Source organism: Eumetopias jubatus, unplaced genomic scaffold (genome assembly GCF_037043125.1).
Source record: "Eumetopias jubatus isolate StellerSeaLion01/CBP00866 unplaced genomic scaffold, mEumJub1_p1.0 scaffold_9, whole genome shotgun sequence".
In the NCBI taxonomy this organism is placed as follows: domain Eukaryota; kingdom Metazoa; phylum Chordata; class Mammalia; order Carnivora; family Otariidae; genus Eumetopias; species Eumetopias jubatus.
This window is the reverse complement of record NW_028274815.1, coordinates 139,394,240-139,411,076: the sequence shown is the minus strand read 5'-3', so window position 1 is coordinate 139,411,076 and position 16,837 is coordinate 139,394,240. Positions and strand designations below refer to the sequence as shown.

The 16,837-nt window shown below is 59.4% G+C and overlaps 1 protein-coding gene across 2 annotated transcripts in view; it reads left to right on the top strand.

Annotated features, from left to right (window-relative positions):
- The first annotated feature begins 1,893 nt into the window (after nucleotides 1-1,893).
- Nucleotides 1,894-16,837, top strand: part of TAF4 (TATA-box binding protein associated factor 4) — a 67,879-nt gene continuing 52,935 nt past the window's right edge. For both annotated transcript variants that reach the window (XM_028091200.2, XM_088026822.1), the window contains exon 1: nucleotides 1,894-3,313. In XM_028091200.2, coding sequence (XP_027947001.2) covers nucleotides 1,957-3,313 — 1,357 coding nt within the window. In that variant the 5' untranslated portion in view covers nucleotides 1,894-1,956. The remainder of the gene's footprint in view (nucleotides 3,314-16,837) is intronic.

Genomic DNA, 16,837 nt, shown 5'->3' with positions numbered 1-16,837 from the left:
TGGGGGGTGGGGTGGGGGTTCAGACTTAACCTCCCACACTTCCTGTTGGACAGGACAGTGCCCCGCAGCTCACTGGGGGTGATGTCCGCGCCAATGTGGGGAGCAGGCCTGGTGCAGAGAGGAATGAAGAGAGGTGGCATGCACCCAAGGGTGCAGGCTGAATGGAGGCTGGGCTGGGGGGAGACGCCCTGGGTTGGAGGGGTCCTGGCAGGCCTTCAGGGAACTCAGGAAGCCACTGCTGTGTGGACAAGTCGGAATGCCCTCAGAGGGCACTGCCATCCCTCCGTTAGGGAAGCTGTCAGTAATGTAGCAGGGGTGACCTGACAGTGGGGATCCCCCTGCTCACACCGGCCCTCGCGGGTGCACGGGAACACAATCTGCGTTCCACTTCCTACCCGCACCACTGCTCGCTTTTCTACCCCCCACTCCAATCTGAGCGCTCCAAGGGTGTAGACTACGGGCGTACCACTACAGATGTCGTCACACTGGGGGCGGGTGGGGGGGGGGGACTGCAGTCAGCCTGCCAATGCTTTTACGTGGTTTCCTTTAAAATTTTCTAATTAGTTGTCAACGTTTCAAGATTACAATTGACACATAATTCCACGCTTCTGCTATTGTTTGAAAGCCAGCCCCCCGCCCACGCCCGGCTCCAGGCGCTGGAGGGGACCCGGCACCGCTGCCGCGGGTCCCAGCCCCCCGCCCTCACACACCCCGCGCGTCCCGCTCCTCCGGGGCGCGGAGCCCGGGCCCAGGGTCTCGGCCCGGGCTGTGGGACCCGCGTCCTCGGGCGGCGCGGGCCGGCTCCCGCTGCCCAGAGGCCGCGGCTGTCCCTGAAGACGGGGACCAGGAAGCCCCCGCCAAACGTCCCGGAACACCGTCTCTGGGTAAAGAGCAAACAAACGAACACGCGCACGAAGAGGACTGTACCTGAGCCAGTTCTACGGCCGAGGTGCTGGCGCACAGGGTTTTGGGTCACGCACTTTGTCAAAGGGAGGAGAGGAAACAGACGGGAAGACAAGAGGCCGTCCACATTGGACCTCTCCCGACTCGCAACTACGGGCGCCACAGGCGCTGATTCAGGGACACTCGTGTGCGGGGGCCCTGCCGCCCGAGGCCGGGCGCCGCTCCGGGGAGGCTCGGGCCGCGGCACGGGCGCGGGAACAGGGACGCGCGGGGCACTGGGCGTACCGCCTCGCCCGGCAGCCGCGCACCGACGCCGCGAGGCGCGTCCTCGGCTGGGCCCGGCCCGTCCGCAGCCGTGGCGCCGACGCCGGGCCGCCAGCCCTACTCCCCCCTCCCCCGGCCTCGGGCCCGCGATGGCGGCGGCGGCGGCGGCGGCGGCGGCGGCGGCGCGGAGGGGCCTCGGGAGCACGGCCTCCCTCCCTCGCCTGCCCGGCGCTCCCGTCAGCTCTGGCCGCAGCCATTTTGGAGCGAGCGCAGACAAAGAGAGAGTCACCGCCGTTGCCTCCAGCAGGCACAGGCCGCCGGCCCCGCCCGCCGCGCCCTGCCGGTCTTCCGCCGGGAGCCCGGGCCCGCCCGGTCGCCCGCACCCCCTCGGCCCGCCGGGCCGGGGCCGCCTGCTCCCCCACGGAGCCCAGGCCGCCCGCCCGCGCCCCGGCCTCTGCCGCTCGCAGCCATTGGCCGCGCCTTTTAAGCGCGCGCCGCGGCCAATGGCGAGGCGCCGGGCGGTCGGGCGGGGGGCGCCGTGGCCAATGGCGGTGCGCCGGGCGGCGGGCGGGGGCGGGCACGCCGCCGCGCCTGCGCACCATACCGCCGCCGCCCTCCCCCCCCGCCGGCCGCCCCCCGCCCGCCCGGCCGCCGCCCCCGCCCCGCAGGCGCGCGCCGCCCCCCGCCCGCGCCCGCCCGCCCGCTCGCCCGCCCGCCCGCCCGCCCGCGCGGAGCCTCCTCCCCGCCCAGCGCCGGCGAGCGGCGGCGGCGGCGGGCCGAGGAGGAAAGATGGCGGCGGGCTCGGATCTGCTGGACGAGGTCTTCTTCAACAGCGAGGTGGACGAGAAAGTGGTGAGCGACCTGGTGGGCTCGCTCGAGTCGCAGCTGGCGGCCAGCGCGGCCCACCACCACCACCTCGCGCCCCGCGCGCCCGAGGCGCGGGCCGCGGCCGCCGGCGCGCTCGGGAACCATGTCGGAGCCGGAGCGGCCGTGCCGGCCGAGGGCGCGCCCGCAGCGGCGCCGGAGCCGCCCCCCGCAGGTAGAGCGCGGCGCGGCCTGAGCGCGGGCGGGCGCCGGCCCGGCCCGCGTCCTCACCGCGCCGCCCCGTTTGTCCCCGCAGGGCCCGCCGCGAAGCTGAACGCACTCGAGGCCGGCGCGGGCGCGGGGGCCGGGCCCGGGACCGGGGCCTGCGCGCCGGGGGCCGCGGCCGCGCCCGCCGCCCAGCCCACCGCCCGCAACGGCCCGCCCGGCGGCCCCGGCGCCGCGCAAACTTTGAATGGGAGCGCCGCGCTGGGGACCTCGCTCCGCGCCGCCGCCGCACCTGCTGTCAGCCTGCTCCACAACGGGCCCGCGCCCGCGCCGCCGCCCAAGCCTGCCGCCGCCGCCGCCACTGCCACTGTCATCCAGACGCCGCCCTTCCTCGGCGCCCCCTCCGCGCCCGCGCCCCGCGCCCCCTCGCCCCCCGCGCCCCCTGCGCCCGCCGCGCCCCCCGCGCCCCCTGCCGCCGCCGCCGCCCCGCCGCCGCCGCCGCCGCCTGCCGCCGCCAGCCTGGCCCGGCCGCCCGGCCCCCCGGCCGGAGCCCCGGCGGCCGCGCAGAACGGGGGCAGCGCCGCGCCCGCGCCCGCCCTCGCGCCCGCCCCGGCCCTCGCGCCCGCCCCGGCCCCCGCGCCCGCCCCGGCCCCGGCCCCCGCGCCCGCCCCGGTCCCCGCGCCCGCCCCGCCGCCCGCCGCCAACAGTCAGCCGGGGCCCGCCGCCGCCGCCGCCGCCGCCGCCGCGCCCGCGCAGGTGGCCAAGGCCGACTCGCCTAAGACGGCGGTGCAGCCGGCGCCCGCGCCTCCGCAGGCCCTGGCGGCCAGCTGCCCGGCCGGCGCGGGGGCCGGCATGATCCTCGGGCCAACTATGCAAGGGGCGCTGCCCGCCGCCGCCGCCGCTGGACTGCCGCCGCCGCCGCCGCCGCCGCCGGCCCCTGGCACCCCCACCGGGCTGCCCAAGGGCTCGGCCAGCGCGGGGCCCCAGAGCCTGCCCAGGACGCCCTCGGCCACCACCGGCGGGATCCGGGCCACGCTGACGCCCACGGTCCTCGCCCCCCGCCTGCCGCAGCCGCCTCAGAACCCGACCAACATCCAGAACTTCCAGCTGCCCCCAGGTGAGTGGCCGCGTCGGGCGGGTCTGGCCGCCCCCGCCGGGAGTCCAGGAAGTTGTGGGGCTGGCAGGGCGCTGAGGTCACGGGTCTTGCGCGGGCCTGCAGCGAAGGAGCCGGGGCGCTCCCCTGCCGGGTGCGGGAAAGCTCTCCTCCGTGTGAGAGTGTGTGTGTGCGGGAGTGTGTGTGCGTGTGCGCGCGCGCACGGCCGGGGGGTGCTGTGGCTGCAGGGGTCCCTTTCCTTGGGCAGCGCTTGGCTTCAGCTCGCTCTTTGCATTGCAAAGTTTCTGGGCTCCCACAGTGGAGCAGCTCCTTTCCTGGCGGTGTGTGCCCCTGCCCGCTCCTCCCCTCCCCCGCCCCCCTCCCCTCGGTGGAGAGCCTTGGCAGCAGGCCTCCAGGGGAACAGCTTGGTAGGTTGTATAGCCTGGGTCCATGCTTTTCTGCACTTGGTGCTCCGCCTCCTGGTTTTTTGGGACCAGTTGTGTTATGGTCTGTGTCCTCACTGAACTTTGCTGCTCCTCTCCTATCCCGGGCTGTGATGGAGGGCTAGTTACCCGCCCCCCCCCCCCCCCAACTGGTGAGGTCAGGCAGAGTAGTGACACTCCTTCCTTGTGGCTGGGCAAGTCCGCATGGAAAGCTTTCGCTTCCCTGCTAACACCAGGATGGCAGAGATCCCAGGTGAGCCCTGGAGGGATCCTTGGGCACACACCCTTCCTGGGCCACGTCCTTGCCTCAGCGCTGTGCTATGCCCTTCCTGCGACCACTGTGGCCTGCAGCACAGCGTTCTGGTTACAGGGTGCCCAGCTGCTTTGCTTAGTATCCTCCAGTGAAATCAGTGGGTCTCTCAGAGGTACAGGCGACGCCTGGTAACGCGGAGCCATGGGCTCCACAGCCCGTGCAGGTTCTCTGTCTCCTGTGTCACTCCGGCGGTTGGTTAGGGTTCCTCGGGTCTGACGGCGAAAGGCCCCCACAGCATCCCAGGTCACGCTGCTTGGTTTGGGATTCCCAAGCAGAGAGAAACTTCCACAGTCGCGGTGCCCCGTGCTCTCTTCCATCCTGTCCATCTCCTCTGTGTGGACCGCTAGTGCTGAGCTTCTGGAGAGCTCCTTCCTTGCTGTGGAGTAACAGGCGCCGCGGGGGCAGGAGTAGTAGAAACAGCACCTCCCGTTGGCCGCGTGTGCGCTCGGAAAAGAGCCGGTGGTCACCTTGATGGAATTTCAGCGTCTTAAGGAGGAGGGGGTTTCCCTGTTGGAGCATGCCAGGGCGCGGACCGGTGGTAATGCTTGCTGGGCGGTGGTGGGGGGGTGTTTGATCTGGGCAGGGGCGGGGAGAGCTGACAACCCCAGCCTGCGTTCTGGGGGTGCTGGTGGGGGTTGCCGCGCTCTGAGGGGAGAGGGTGACATCAAACAAGTTGCGGGAGAGGTGCTGAGATGCCCCTGACGACGTGTTTGGTTTCTTTTTGAGGTTGTGATGTTTTATTGAAAGTTTTCTTTTGCTCTTTATGTGTATTTTGATTGTCCAGTGGAGAGTAGGGCTGATCTGTAGTAACCTTTGAAAAAGGGAATTCAGGTTTGTAGGATATTATGTAAAATGTCAAAATATTCTTTACTTAGCTGCAAAAATGCCTTTTGGGTGGTCCCGCACAGTTCAGCACTTGCCTTACTCAGAGCATAGACCATTCCCCAGCTGTACTTTTGTTATTCAAAACTGGTGTGAGCTCCTCAGTAGTTGGTGAGGCGGGCGCTTGGCCTGGCCTGGCCTGGCTTGCAGGGCCGGAGCGGTTCCTGTAGAGGGGGCGGGTTGGGGTTGGTTGGATCCCCTGGGTCTGAGCCTTTGTACAGGTGAAGCCCCCTCCTTCTTCCTGCTGGGGGGAGGAAGCCGTGGTTGGAAAGGGGCATATCTGCCATCTTTGTCATGGGTGACCCTGGACTCACTTTCATCTTCTGTTCTAATGTCACCATTAGAGGTGTCTTCGTGTGACAAGCAGACAACTCTTTGAAAAAAAGCTGTAAACATACCGACTCTTTGCAAGAGTTGTCCACGAGTGTTTGCGTTAAGTCCCCCATATTTAAGAGCAGAGAGCAGCCCGTGTTGACATTTGGGTGACGGATGTCCTCTAGAACAGAAAAGATTTATATCCATCTCTTCATTGCTCCCCACCCCCCGACCTCCACTAATTGGGAACTCTGATTAGTTATATCACCTCATTTTTATAACAGCAGAAGCAAAAAAAAGTAAAAAGTACTACCCCGAGATAAAGTTCTTTTAGATAGTGTCATTCTGTAAACCGAAATGATAAGTTATGAATACTCTAGTTAAAGAATTAATCGGGGAATATTAAACTCTCCTACTTGATGTTTCCTCTTCGTTGGAATCTTTCATCATAAAAACGTGTAAAGAGGAGGTAGCAGTGACTTATAAAAATAACTGCTTGGCTAATAGCTCACTCTCGTTACAACTCAGAGCCGCAAACACTTGGGAAGGGGTTCGGGGTGGGCATGGCGGGGCGTTCCAGGCTGCACACGGGTGTCAGGTGAGCTCACGGACTGCTGGAGGTTGGAGTGTGTGTGAAAGAGGCTTGCCCCTCCGCACCTCCCCTTCCTGCAGCTCCAGGTGGGGAGAGGAGGGACGGAGGTCTCACCAGGGCCTAATGCCAGCCCTGGGCCTTCACGCTCCATTCTCACTGCTCACTGGGAGCCCATGTGGACTTTGGTTTTAGCAAATTCCATCTTGATATTCTTTGTCAGGACAGTTTTGTAAAGAAGCCTTTATGTTACTGTAATTAATTTGCTCGTTTGAAGGCAGCAGAGTCTAAATTTTTTCCACTATGGTAATGGCAAACACGGAGAAGAGATTTTTGCTGCAAAGGCAGTTGTCCCAAGAACTCTGGAAAGCACTAGTTTCATATAGCTTCAAAGTCATAACATCGAAGTGAGGTTATGATTATAGTTGAACAAAGAGAAAAAGTGATATGACACCAAAATTAGCATGTGCGTAAACGGTTTTAAAAGATCTTTTCAGATAGATGCTACGTTACAGATGCTCATTTCTGAAGGTGATCTTTTGGCCTGCCGGATTAGCATCTTCAGCATACATCAGTTTGTCCTGCCTTTGCAGAGAATGCTCTCCTGTCACTCTGAGGTTTGGCCGAGTGAAGGATTTCATTCTAGGATGGAGCAGCGTTTCCTCACGGTGGATGCCTTGGCCTGGGAACGTGGGCTTGCTCCTTACTTCAGATGTTAAGAGCTCGATGTTACTATCCCTGCTTGTAGGGAACAGCGGCTAGGGCGTGGGCTCCCACCCAGGATGGGTGCAGGTATTTGAGTCCAGGCGAGGCTTCCTATGCCGTTGGGGCCAGGTTGGGTTCCAGGAGGGCTGACCCTGAGCCGGACGGTGGCAGGTGGAGAGCCCAGCCCTGAAGTTACGGGCCAGCTTGCAGCCATGCTGTGGCATGAGGGGTGTGTTTGGAAGTTGAGATGTTGTTACTTGATGGCACCCTGGCCTTTCCTTGGAGCTAGAAAGCAGGGCTGGCATTCCGTGAAGCACTGTGGAACTGACAGGGATGAATGGGACACAACGCTGTCACGTCGCATCCGCCATGCAGACACTACCCCAGGTACATTACGTTTTTCTCTGGTTTTCAAGCATCACGTTGTTGTAGATGGAGTGAAGTCTAAAGACACTTTACTCTCATCAGAACTGTACCAAACGTGGACATGTCGTTGGTCACCGCGGAGTCTGGTGTGGTGGCTGACTCTGGTTGTGTGAGCGGGGAAGTTGCCGAGGTTGTCCCAGGTGGGCCGTGGACACTGGGGACATGTCCCACAGCTGTGGGGGCAGCGGGCACAGCTGCCTGCGGAGGGAGGGGGCCTGGGCGCAGGGCTGGCTTAGGCCAAAGGCCTTAGAGTTTTCCTTTTGATATACTTGGGTAACAGTGACATTTGTGAAGCAAAAAAACCCTTTCAGAGCTGTACACAGCCGGCTCTGGACAGGTCTGCTTAGCGTAGGACAGAGGTCGCTTTCCTGAGCGTTTGCCTGCGCACCGCTGACTTGGGGGGGAGGCCATTCTTACCATCTGTTCGGGCTTTGCCCTTGACTGTCCCCATCGTCTTGAGGGTGGACAAAGCCATCTTGGTGACTGGGGGTGGGATGGTGTTTCAGGCATATGTGGGTGTCTTTTGGAGCTGGTGGTTCTTATCTTTTGGCAGTAACCAGGAATGGGGCCCCTTAGACCCTCCTGGGGTATCTGTTCTCTCTTATGGGTAACTTACCGTGTCTTCGGGACAATGCGTGCTGTACGCTTATGGCAGAATTATTGGAGTTTGAAGAGTCGAGGACTTTCCAAGTCCTCTACATTTGCCATGTGAGGGGTAGATCCGTATGTGTTAGGGCCCCATAAGGCAGTGTTTAGGAGAGTGATACCTCTGCTACCTGGGTGGTCGATGAACGGTGAACATGAATCTGAGGGGCCAAAGGGGTTGGCCCCAGGATTGTTCTGTCGCCTCTGGGCCATGGTGGTTGAGTGCCCAGGCTCTCACTTGTGCTGTGGAAGTTGCCCTGAAGCTCCTGCTCAGAGTTGCTGACAAGTGGGCACCAGGTCCCCTTGGGCAGCAGTGTTTGATCAGCACGGGACTGACCCAGTTCAGACCCTGCCCTAGAAATGAAGCAGCTCAGTGGGGCAGAACAGGGACGCACACGTGTCTGTTTTCCTTGAAATCAAAATAAAGGTAGTTCCTGGTATGCTTCTGAAGCCCCGTTCAGTATATAAATGTGAGCTTTGCTCATCTTAAATGGAACATTTGAAGAAAGCTTCTTTATAAATAGCTAATCGTGTGTGAGTTGATCGAGACATAATTAACAACTGTTTTTGAAAATCTTGAAGCAGAGATTTAAAAGGACTCCGGAGAAAACTTGCCTTAGGTTTGGGGAATTTGCAAAGTTCTCAGAAGCACTCTTCCTCATGTTGACAATAAAAAGGAGTCTAAGGTTTTCTTTCTTTTTTTTTTTAAAGATTTTATTTATTTATTTGACAGAGGGAGAGACAGCGAGAGAGGGAACACAAGCAGGGGGAGTGGGAGAGGGGGAAGCAGGCTTCCCATGGAGCAGGGAGCCCGATTGCGGGGCTCGATCCCAGGACCCTGAGATCATGACCTGAGCCGAAGGCAGTTGCTTAACCAACTGAGTCACCCAGGCGCCCCAGGTTTTTTTGATTGTCCTGGGAAACAGTTACTGTTTAGGGCTCTCATCTCTGAGACTTCTGACGCTGGAGATCAGCAGCCTTTTATTTAATCAGCCCTGTGATAGTAAGAAAAGCGAAGGAGAGAGGTACGTTTTGCAGCAGGAGCCTCTGTCCTGGGTGCTGTGCACCGTGGGTGAGGGACCGTTGTTTCCAGCTGGGCCAAGGTTGCTTTGGTGTGGGGCAGGTAAACTAGAAACACGTGGACTTCGGTGCTGTATGGGCTACAGTCAGAGCTTCCTAACACCTTGTGTAGTGGGTCAGGCTGTGTAGAGTTGTGTTTGAAGACTGGGAACTTTGTATTTCTTTGGTAGGGCCAGGGACACTTTCAACGACAATTTGTGATGTGATATGATCTTAAATATCCTTAATATCTATGCTAAGGGGTTAAAAGCTTCAGAACACAAAGAGATATAAACATTGTCCACAATTTATGCCCCCTTCCAATTTGAAGAGTGTGTGGATACCCCCTCCTTGTCTGGCTTTCTTCTGTGACCGCCTTCCTGGTGGCGCCCTGGCATGTGAGTGGATGGAGGCCCTCCCAATGTGGGCGAGCCAGCCTGGTAAAGATGGGGGCTGGAGGCTCAGAGCTCCCCCCGCCGCTCTGCCGGCCTTCGAAGCAGAGTTGGGCTTTCCTTCTTTTACCCTGAAGTTGGAGTCTAATGGGACCTCTCTGTCTCTTCCCTGTGGCCGTGGGGAGGGGGAGGGGAAGGACGCTCCCACTTCTTTGACTACTAACCTTGTGAGGAGGGTGTGACCAGGGAGTGTGGGACACCCTCGCTGACATTGGGGAACTCGCATCCCAGAGGGCATATTTTGAAATGTTTTCCAGCTCCAGAGGTTGGGGAAATCCGAAAACAGTTCTTTGTGACCATGTTGAATTGAATGTCGGATTTTAGAACTGAGGAGCAGGCAGTAAGAAGGTTGCGTAGCTCTGCAGCGACTTGTTGAGAGAGTGGTGAGAGCCGGACACTAGGAGCCAGGACAGCGAAGCCCTCCTCCTCAGTGTTGTGCGTGGCCTGCCAGGCCTCTGCCCTGTGGTCGGAGTGGCAGGTGTTGGCCCGGACACTCTGCACAGAGCACAGGAAGGCCTTGTGGGGTCAACTGATGGGACCCAGAGCTTTGGGGAAGGAGGAGGTGCAGGGGCGTGGGGCGGCCATACCGTGTGGGACGGTCTTGTGTTGCCATCAGGGCTGAAAGGGGAGGGAGGACAGCTTTTCCACTCTTAACCTTTGTGGTGAAGTGCATGGGGCCAGTGTTCGAGGAGAGCTTTCCAAGGAATTGTCATGCCTTTCACGCGGGAGCTTTGTCGAGGTGGTTTTTGATATAATCCGTATCCGGATTTACGCAGACAGACGCCACGGGTTAGTGAACACAGCAGGTAATGGGCCGGGCCTGCTTGGAGTAGATTTGATCTTGTAGGAGCGCCAAGCAGTGGCAGCGCTGCCTGTGCCCCCACATCGGGGGAGAGAAGAGGAAAGCACTCCTGATTGATGTTTTAGTGGAACTACCAAGTGTGATAAAATTATCAGTCACTTGAAAGTGACTTCTTTTCCCACCCTTTTTCTTCTGATTTAAAATTAGTTTTATTCATTATGGGAAGTTTGGGAAGAAAAGAAAACCATGAAGAAGGAAATAAAGTCACTCATAATCTCTCGTTGCGCAGCTGGGCGCAGTCCAGCGCACGTCCTTTCAACCTGTGTTTGGTGCAGAGGGACTTCCGACTTGTACGAACGCGGATCATCGTGGTCCTGCCTGTGTTGCGAGTGCCCTGCCCCTGGTGGTCTTTGAAGCACCCCTCTTCGTCCCGCTCCTCACCATCTCAGGCCGAGGCTTCCCCGCAGGCCCCTGTGCTGGGCTGCTGGGACTTGTGTCCCCTTGTCTGTTGTAAATGACCCTCAGGTGAGTGTCTTTGTGCGCATCTCTGCGTGCGTCTGGTGGGTTGAGCATTTCAAGTCTTTGATACAAATTGCCTTCTTGAGGGCTCAACCATTTATGCTTTTAAAACCATGGGTTTTAGAACCATGGCCAAAATAGGACTTTTTAGAAATCGATACCATTCTAAATGTTTCCTTGGAAGATTGTGTCTGTTTTTAAGGTGTATTTCTTCGGCTAAGTGAGGTTAAACCTTTCCCCGTGGATGTTGATCGAGACCGTGGCCTGTTTGTTCTAGGATGTGCACTGAGCCAGTGAGCAAGGTGGATGTGGGTGCTGCGCTCCAGCCCGGGGCGGGGGCGAGGCCTACAGAGCCCCTGCTCTTGGGGTGCTTGAGTTGGGGTGGGGGCAGGCAGTCAGCAAAGTGTGAGCACGTTTTTGTCTTCATGGTGACTGTGATGAAGGAATAAACAGCGCCCAGAGGCAGAGTGAGCGTGGGTACTGCTGGCTGGCCTGCGATGCCTTCCCAAGCGGTCGCACTGCAGCCAGACACCTGGACGATGAGAGGGGGGCTTGTGTGCACGGCCAGGACCTACGTTTCCAGGCAGAGGAGACAGCAGGTGTGCAGGCCCGAGCGGGAGGGGCCCTGGGACATGAGTGGGGCCCTGTCACGGAGCCGTTGTACCTGCTGTGCCATGGTTGACTTTCAGGTGTGGTGGGAAGCCGCTGGGGGCTTTTAGGCAGTGCACCTGTAGAATCTGAATTGTGTTTTGAGATCACTTTTGTGTCTGTGGCCCGTGGAGTGCAGGGGCGGGTGGTCAGGGGCAGGGCGGGTAGCAGGGTGTGGAGGTGGGGAGTGGAGAGATCTCAGGCATCCCAGGGTGACCGAGACCAGGTACTGCAGTGAGTGAAGAGCCGACTGGGGGACCACATGCCTGTCTGGAACGTGAAGTTTGTGATGCCGTCTCTGAGCAAGTGTCAGAGGTAGCTGAGTATGGAGGGGGTTGGGGGGGAAGGCCGCAAGAGGTCCGAATTTTGGAGTCACATGGCATATGGTGGAGGTTTTGGCCATGAGAGTGAGGCCCCCGAGGGAGTCTCTGCCTAGCAGGGCCGTAAGACTGCCGCTCAGGGTGACTTCTTCAGAGGAGGGGAGAGGGGAGGAGGGGAGGCGGCAGATAGCAGGCCGCCCACTGTCGGAGGTGGATATGGGATGGAGGCTCGGGAAGAAGGGGCCATCCCGAGCACTGCCAGGCCTCCGGGGAAGCGGACACAGGGCAGTTGTGGTTTTAGGAGCTTTTTATAAAGGTGGAACGTGTGTTGTTAAGGCAGCAAATATCTCCTGGCTTCTCGGCCTTTTTATGTGTGGAGCTGGCTTGGGATGCGACGTGGTGCTTGAGTTGACAGCTCAGGTGGCTTCGCCGCTGTGTGTGCTGCCCTGGGCTCCCTGCTGCGTGCTGATGGACGGACTTGTGTGTCTGAGGGTCCTAGAACCAGGTGGTCCTGATGAAGACACTGAGACCCCTGGAGGTAAGCGGCTTTTCACCCAGAGGGGCCGGAGCCCCAGGGCCCCTGTGCTCCTGCCCGCTGCCTCTCCTGCATTTGTGCCTCCTCGAGGCTGTGCACACACGGGGACCGGGCTGCGTCATGAGAAAGTCCACAGAGAGGAGTGTTCGGAGCACATGGCAAGAGGCTGGCTCACCCCCGGAGCTGCTGCCCACACGCCATCTGTTATAGAGACCCCGGGGGTAGGAGCGCGGGGAGGTGTCCAGCGACTGCTGGACCCCTTGGACGGGCAGGGACTTGTGCTTCGTGCTGCCGAGCGGCTCTCCCGGGCTCTCCTTTGCATGGGCACTAGGGTTGGGGCAGTCCTGACGGCTGGAAGGGGTGAGTGGTCAGGATTGTCCCCTGGTCTTCAGGGGCGAGTCCCTTTCTCCGACTGCAGAGCTGCTGGGTCCTTCAGTCTGTGCCTGGACAGCTCTCTGAGTAGACAACTGTCAGTCCTGCTTGTGGCCTCGAAGGCCAGGGTGATGCTTTGTGAGTTCAATTAGTCAGTGAGCAGACATTAATTGAGCACCAGGTTCGGATCAGACTTGTGCTGGAGTAGGGCAGTCCCTGTCCTCAGGAATTACTTTTTGATGGGTTTGTTGATGAGCCACAGATCGGTTTGCAAGGGGAAGAGATGGGGATAAATGGAGCATCTTTTCTGAAATGGAATATCATTAGTCCCCCCCTCCCCCCTTTCCTGCTGTAATTACTCAAAATAGGCATTCTGTCTGTTAGAGCCTGTTTTGGACACTCTGGAGTTTTCTCTGCTGCTTTGGACTGATTAGATAGCCAGTCAGAGTTGGTGCCACTTTGTTATGTATTTAACAGTTGAGAAACTTTGTTCAGAATGTCCCCCAAAGCCCTAGAGTGACGTGCTAAAGACAGCGTCCAGATGGGCTGCAGGAGCCCAGAACCAGAGCTCACGGGGGGCCCTGCGAGTCCAGGCAAGGGTCCTGACCGCTCTGGGCCTGCTTCTCAGGGCACCAACCCTGGCTTTCATTTCATGCTGGGAGGTTTGGACCCCACTCACTGGGCACTCTTTGGGGTCTTGATCCTGGAACTGAGGGTAGAGGCTGCCCCCCTCCAGCGTTGGGGGCTTCCCAGTCCAGACACACTTCCCTGTGTGTCTCTGACTGTGTTCGGGGACGCAGTTGGCTTGGTGACCGTGGGGGCTGCTCGCAGTGTCCTGGAATGGGTGGGGCTGCCCACCTCAAGAAGATGGTTGTGCCCCCAAGTGGGAAGGCCGCGGGCCTGGCCTTCATGAGGCCGTCAGTGTCAGTCCCTCGGAGACACGGATGTGAGTAGCTGCACTGTGTGTGACGGTGTGCCACGGGGTGCAGAAGCGCGCTCTGTGCTTGGCGTTGGTGTGCCAGCCGGCAGGGGTGCGCTGTGCACAGAGAGTGGGTTGGGGATGGTGTGTGCCGCGAGTCTGCGTTGTGGCTGTGAAAAGGTGCGCGCCGTCCAGGTCCGTGTGTCATGGGCACGCGTGTGTCCAAGTGTGGGAGGTCGCCAGAGGGTGCCCTCTGACTCCCTGGAGATAGCTGCTTCTGCGGCAGTGGGGTAGGCCTGCGAATGGGACCTTTATTTTTCTCTGTAATATTTTATTTTTTTAAAGAGATCTGAAGCTATTATGATAATTTTTAACAACCGTTTGTTCTGGGCGGTAGACCCCTGGAGGTTTCCTCTTTTGATCGTATTTTATTTAGAACTTTTCGAGCAGCTCCGGGATGTCGTCATTAGTAGATGCCTGGTGTGGTGCCGTGGGCAGGTGCCAAGTGGGGCTCCAGACGTGGGAGGGGGTGGTCTCGGTCCCTTGGGTGCCCCCCTGTCCCCACAGTGTCGCACGACCTGTTAGCTGAGTCCCCACTGCTTGGGCTGCTCCACGTAAGGACGTCCATCCATCGGGCTGACGGTGGCCTGACCGTGTGGTGCTCCCAGCCTCGCCGCCTGCTGCTGCACGCCCCCGCTTGCTTCCTCAGTGGGCAGCACAGCAAGTCCCAGCTGCATTTTACAGCGGCTCTTCCTGTTGCTAGGACATTATTTTCTGGGTACTTCTGCTCATCGTTCAGGCCCAAGCTCCAGCATTGCTTCCGGACACTGGTCTTTGTGGCCCCCACAGCAGAGCAAGGCGCTTCGTCAGGACTGGTGTATGTCCCACTGAGGCCTGTCTCCAGAGGTCCTGGCGGTGGGGCAGGTGGTTCTGAGCCCATCCAGGTGGGGCTTTCTGTGGGTTTACCTGTCGGTCTCCACCGCCGTCTTGCCGGTGAAGCGGGAGCGCCTGAGGGCAGAGAGCATGGCTTATGCCGCATTCGTTTGTGAGCCTCAGCATCAGCTTGGTGCTCGAGTGGCGGGGATGCCTGCGGCGTGAGTCAGGGAGTCTTCTGGAGGTGTTTGTGGTCTGGCCACCTGGTAGACCAAAGGCCATTAATTGAGCTGGAAGACTAGTGGGGAGCAGGGTATGTTTTGGGATCGTAGATGCGTCAAACTGAGTCAGTCTTTGGTCCCTGCGTGGACTGTTTTATGTGGTCATTTAAGTAGTTTAATAAGCACCTGCAAACACCACCCACCGAAGAGCTGGGACCCTGCCAGCATCCCACTTGACCGTCCAACCCCCCTCACCCAGCCTGTGGCTGCCATTGTCCTGACCCCATGGTCACCATGCCTTCACTTCTCTTTTCCTGTCTGCTCATGGCCTCTTCCTAAGCATCGCTAAATGTGTGTTTTATCTGAGCTTTAAGTTTGTAGAAAGGGTGCCGTGCTGTGGGTCATCTTTTGGGACCTTTGCTTTAAGTGATTCTTTCATCCTGTGCCGTGTGATGTTTTGTTGCACGGAGACACCACAGCTTCCTCACCCCCTCTTGTGTTGTTTGTGAGCAGGGCCCTCCTCCTGTGCCTGGGGCTCCTGCTGGGAGGAGTGGTCAGCTGAGGAGATTCGGGCAGGGTGTCGTCCACAGGGCCACGCACAGGGGAGAGTCTGAGAACAGGCTGTGTCTGTTTAGGAAGACTCAAGTTCTTGGTTCTAGATGTGAAGCGTGGGTTGCCCACCGAATATCCAAGTAGGGGTTGGGGAGAATTGAGATGTGAGTCTGAAATTCAGAAGTAGGTTCAGGCCTGGGGGTATGGGGGGTGGTCCCTGAAAGACCGGTGATATTTTAGGAGCACCCAGCTGGCTCAGTTGTAAGAGCATGGGACTCTTGATCTCCGGGCAGTGAGTTCAAGCCCCACCTTGGGTGTAGAGCTTACTTTAGAAAGGTTGGGGGGTGGTGCTTGGGTGGTGTAGTCCATTAAGTCTTTGACTCTTGGTTTTGGCTCGGATCATGATCGCAGGGTTGTGAGATCGAGCCCTGTGTCTGGCTCCGTGCTCTCTGCAGAGTGTGCTTAACATTCTCTCTCTCCCTCTACCCTCCCCCCTCACCCACGTGCACGTGCACTGCACTCTCTTGAACTCTCTCTCTCTCTTTCAAAAATAAATCTTTAAGAAGAAAAGAAAAGAAAAAAGACTGATGTTATTTTAAACCATGAGGGTGGTGTGCTCACCAGGTTTGGAGGAGGGGCAATGCAGCCAGGGAGAACAGACAGGCCAGAGACCTGTTCTGGGGCATTCTGACACCTAGGGGTGGAACAGACGAGGAGCTAGCGAAGGGTGCTGAGGAGGAGAGCAGGCGAGCCCCCAGGGGAATCCAGAGGGAAGCCCACGGGGGGCCCCCAGGGCTGTCAGATCATGGGATCAGGAGTGTGTCACAGACGTGTCTTCACCTGTTCTGTGTTGGTGGCCAGTTAAGGAGGTGAGGACGGAACTGCTTTTGGGTGTGGCCCCCAGAAGCTGGAGGCTGGAACAGGCCAGTCCTCTGTGGAAGGTGGGGAAGTGACCTTGGGGTGTTCAGACAGCGTTTTGGGGATGCTTGTTTCGGGGGGGCAGCGGTATAGAGCCATGTGAATGGAGTGTACGGACAGTTTCTTTTGTTGTTTCTGGACTTGTTTCCTGAAGACTGGAGATTTTGGACCACTGCTGTCCAGGAGGAATGTGGTGCGGGCCACACACAGATTTTGAAGTTTCTAGTACCATGTTCAAAAGGACAAGAAGTGTGAAAGTACAAGATGAAGTCAGCATTAACGTAGCTTATTTAACCCTGTGTGTCCAGGTGTTTCCAGGTTGACATGCTGTCCCTATGCACGTCGTCCAGAGCCGCTAGCATCCTGTTTCCTATGGCTGCACCTGCAGACAGCTCACTCGGGTGCTTGGTGGCTGCCCGTGGCTCGTGGCTCCTCCATATGTACTTACAGACGAGCCAGCAATTGCCACAGAGGCTGAGAGAAGGAGAAAGTGGAGGCCAGGACCACAGGACAGGGCAGCTAGTAGGCTGCAGAGAAGGAGGCTGGTCCCAGCCGTTGTGGGAGGCAAGGTGTCTGGTCAGGCCTCAGGGAGGGTGGCCGAGAGGGCAGGAGCTGGGGTGGAGGGACCCTGAGCCCAGGAGGGCTGTGTCACCAGGTTCCTGCAGCCAGCCTCTTGGGTGAGGGAGGGGAAGGGGCTGAAGTGGCTGAGCCCTGCCTCCCTTGGGGGGTGGGAGAAAGAGCTCGCCCTGGTGGGGACCGCTGGGGACAGCAAGTGCAGGTGGGAGCTGCTGGCTGGCAGAGAGGGGACATGAGAGGCGGTGGCACTCCTGCCTCCTTTCTTGGGAAGGGCAGGGAGGCTGGCGGCTGTCCCCGGGCTTTGTGCGGGGCGGTGTCACTCTGTCATCACGGGAAATCCATGTCCCAGGGTCATGCAAGAAGCGGAGTTCTCTTGGAAGAGGCGCACCCTGGCGGAGAGCAGGTCGCCATGCAGAGGTGGTTTGCAGGGTGCAGTTGGCCTGCAGGGCTGGAGGAGGGTCAGG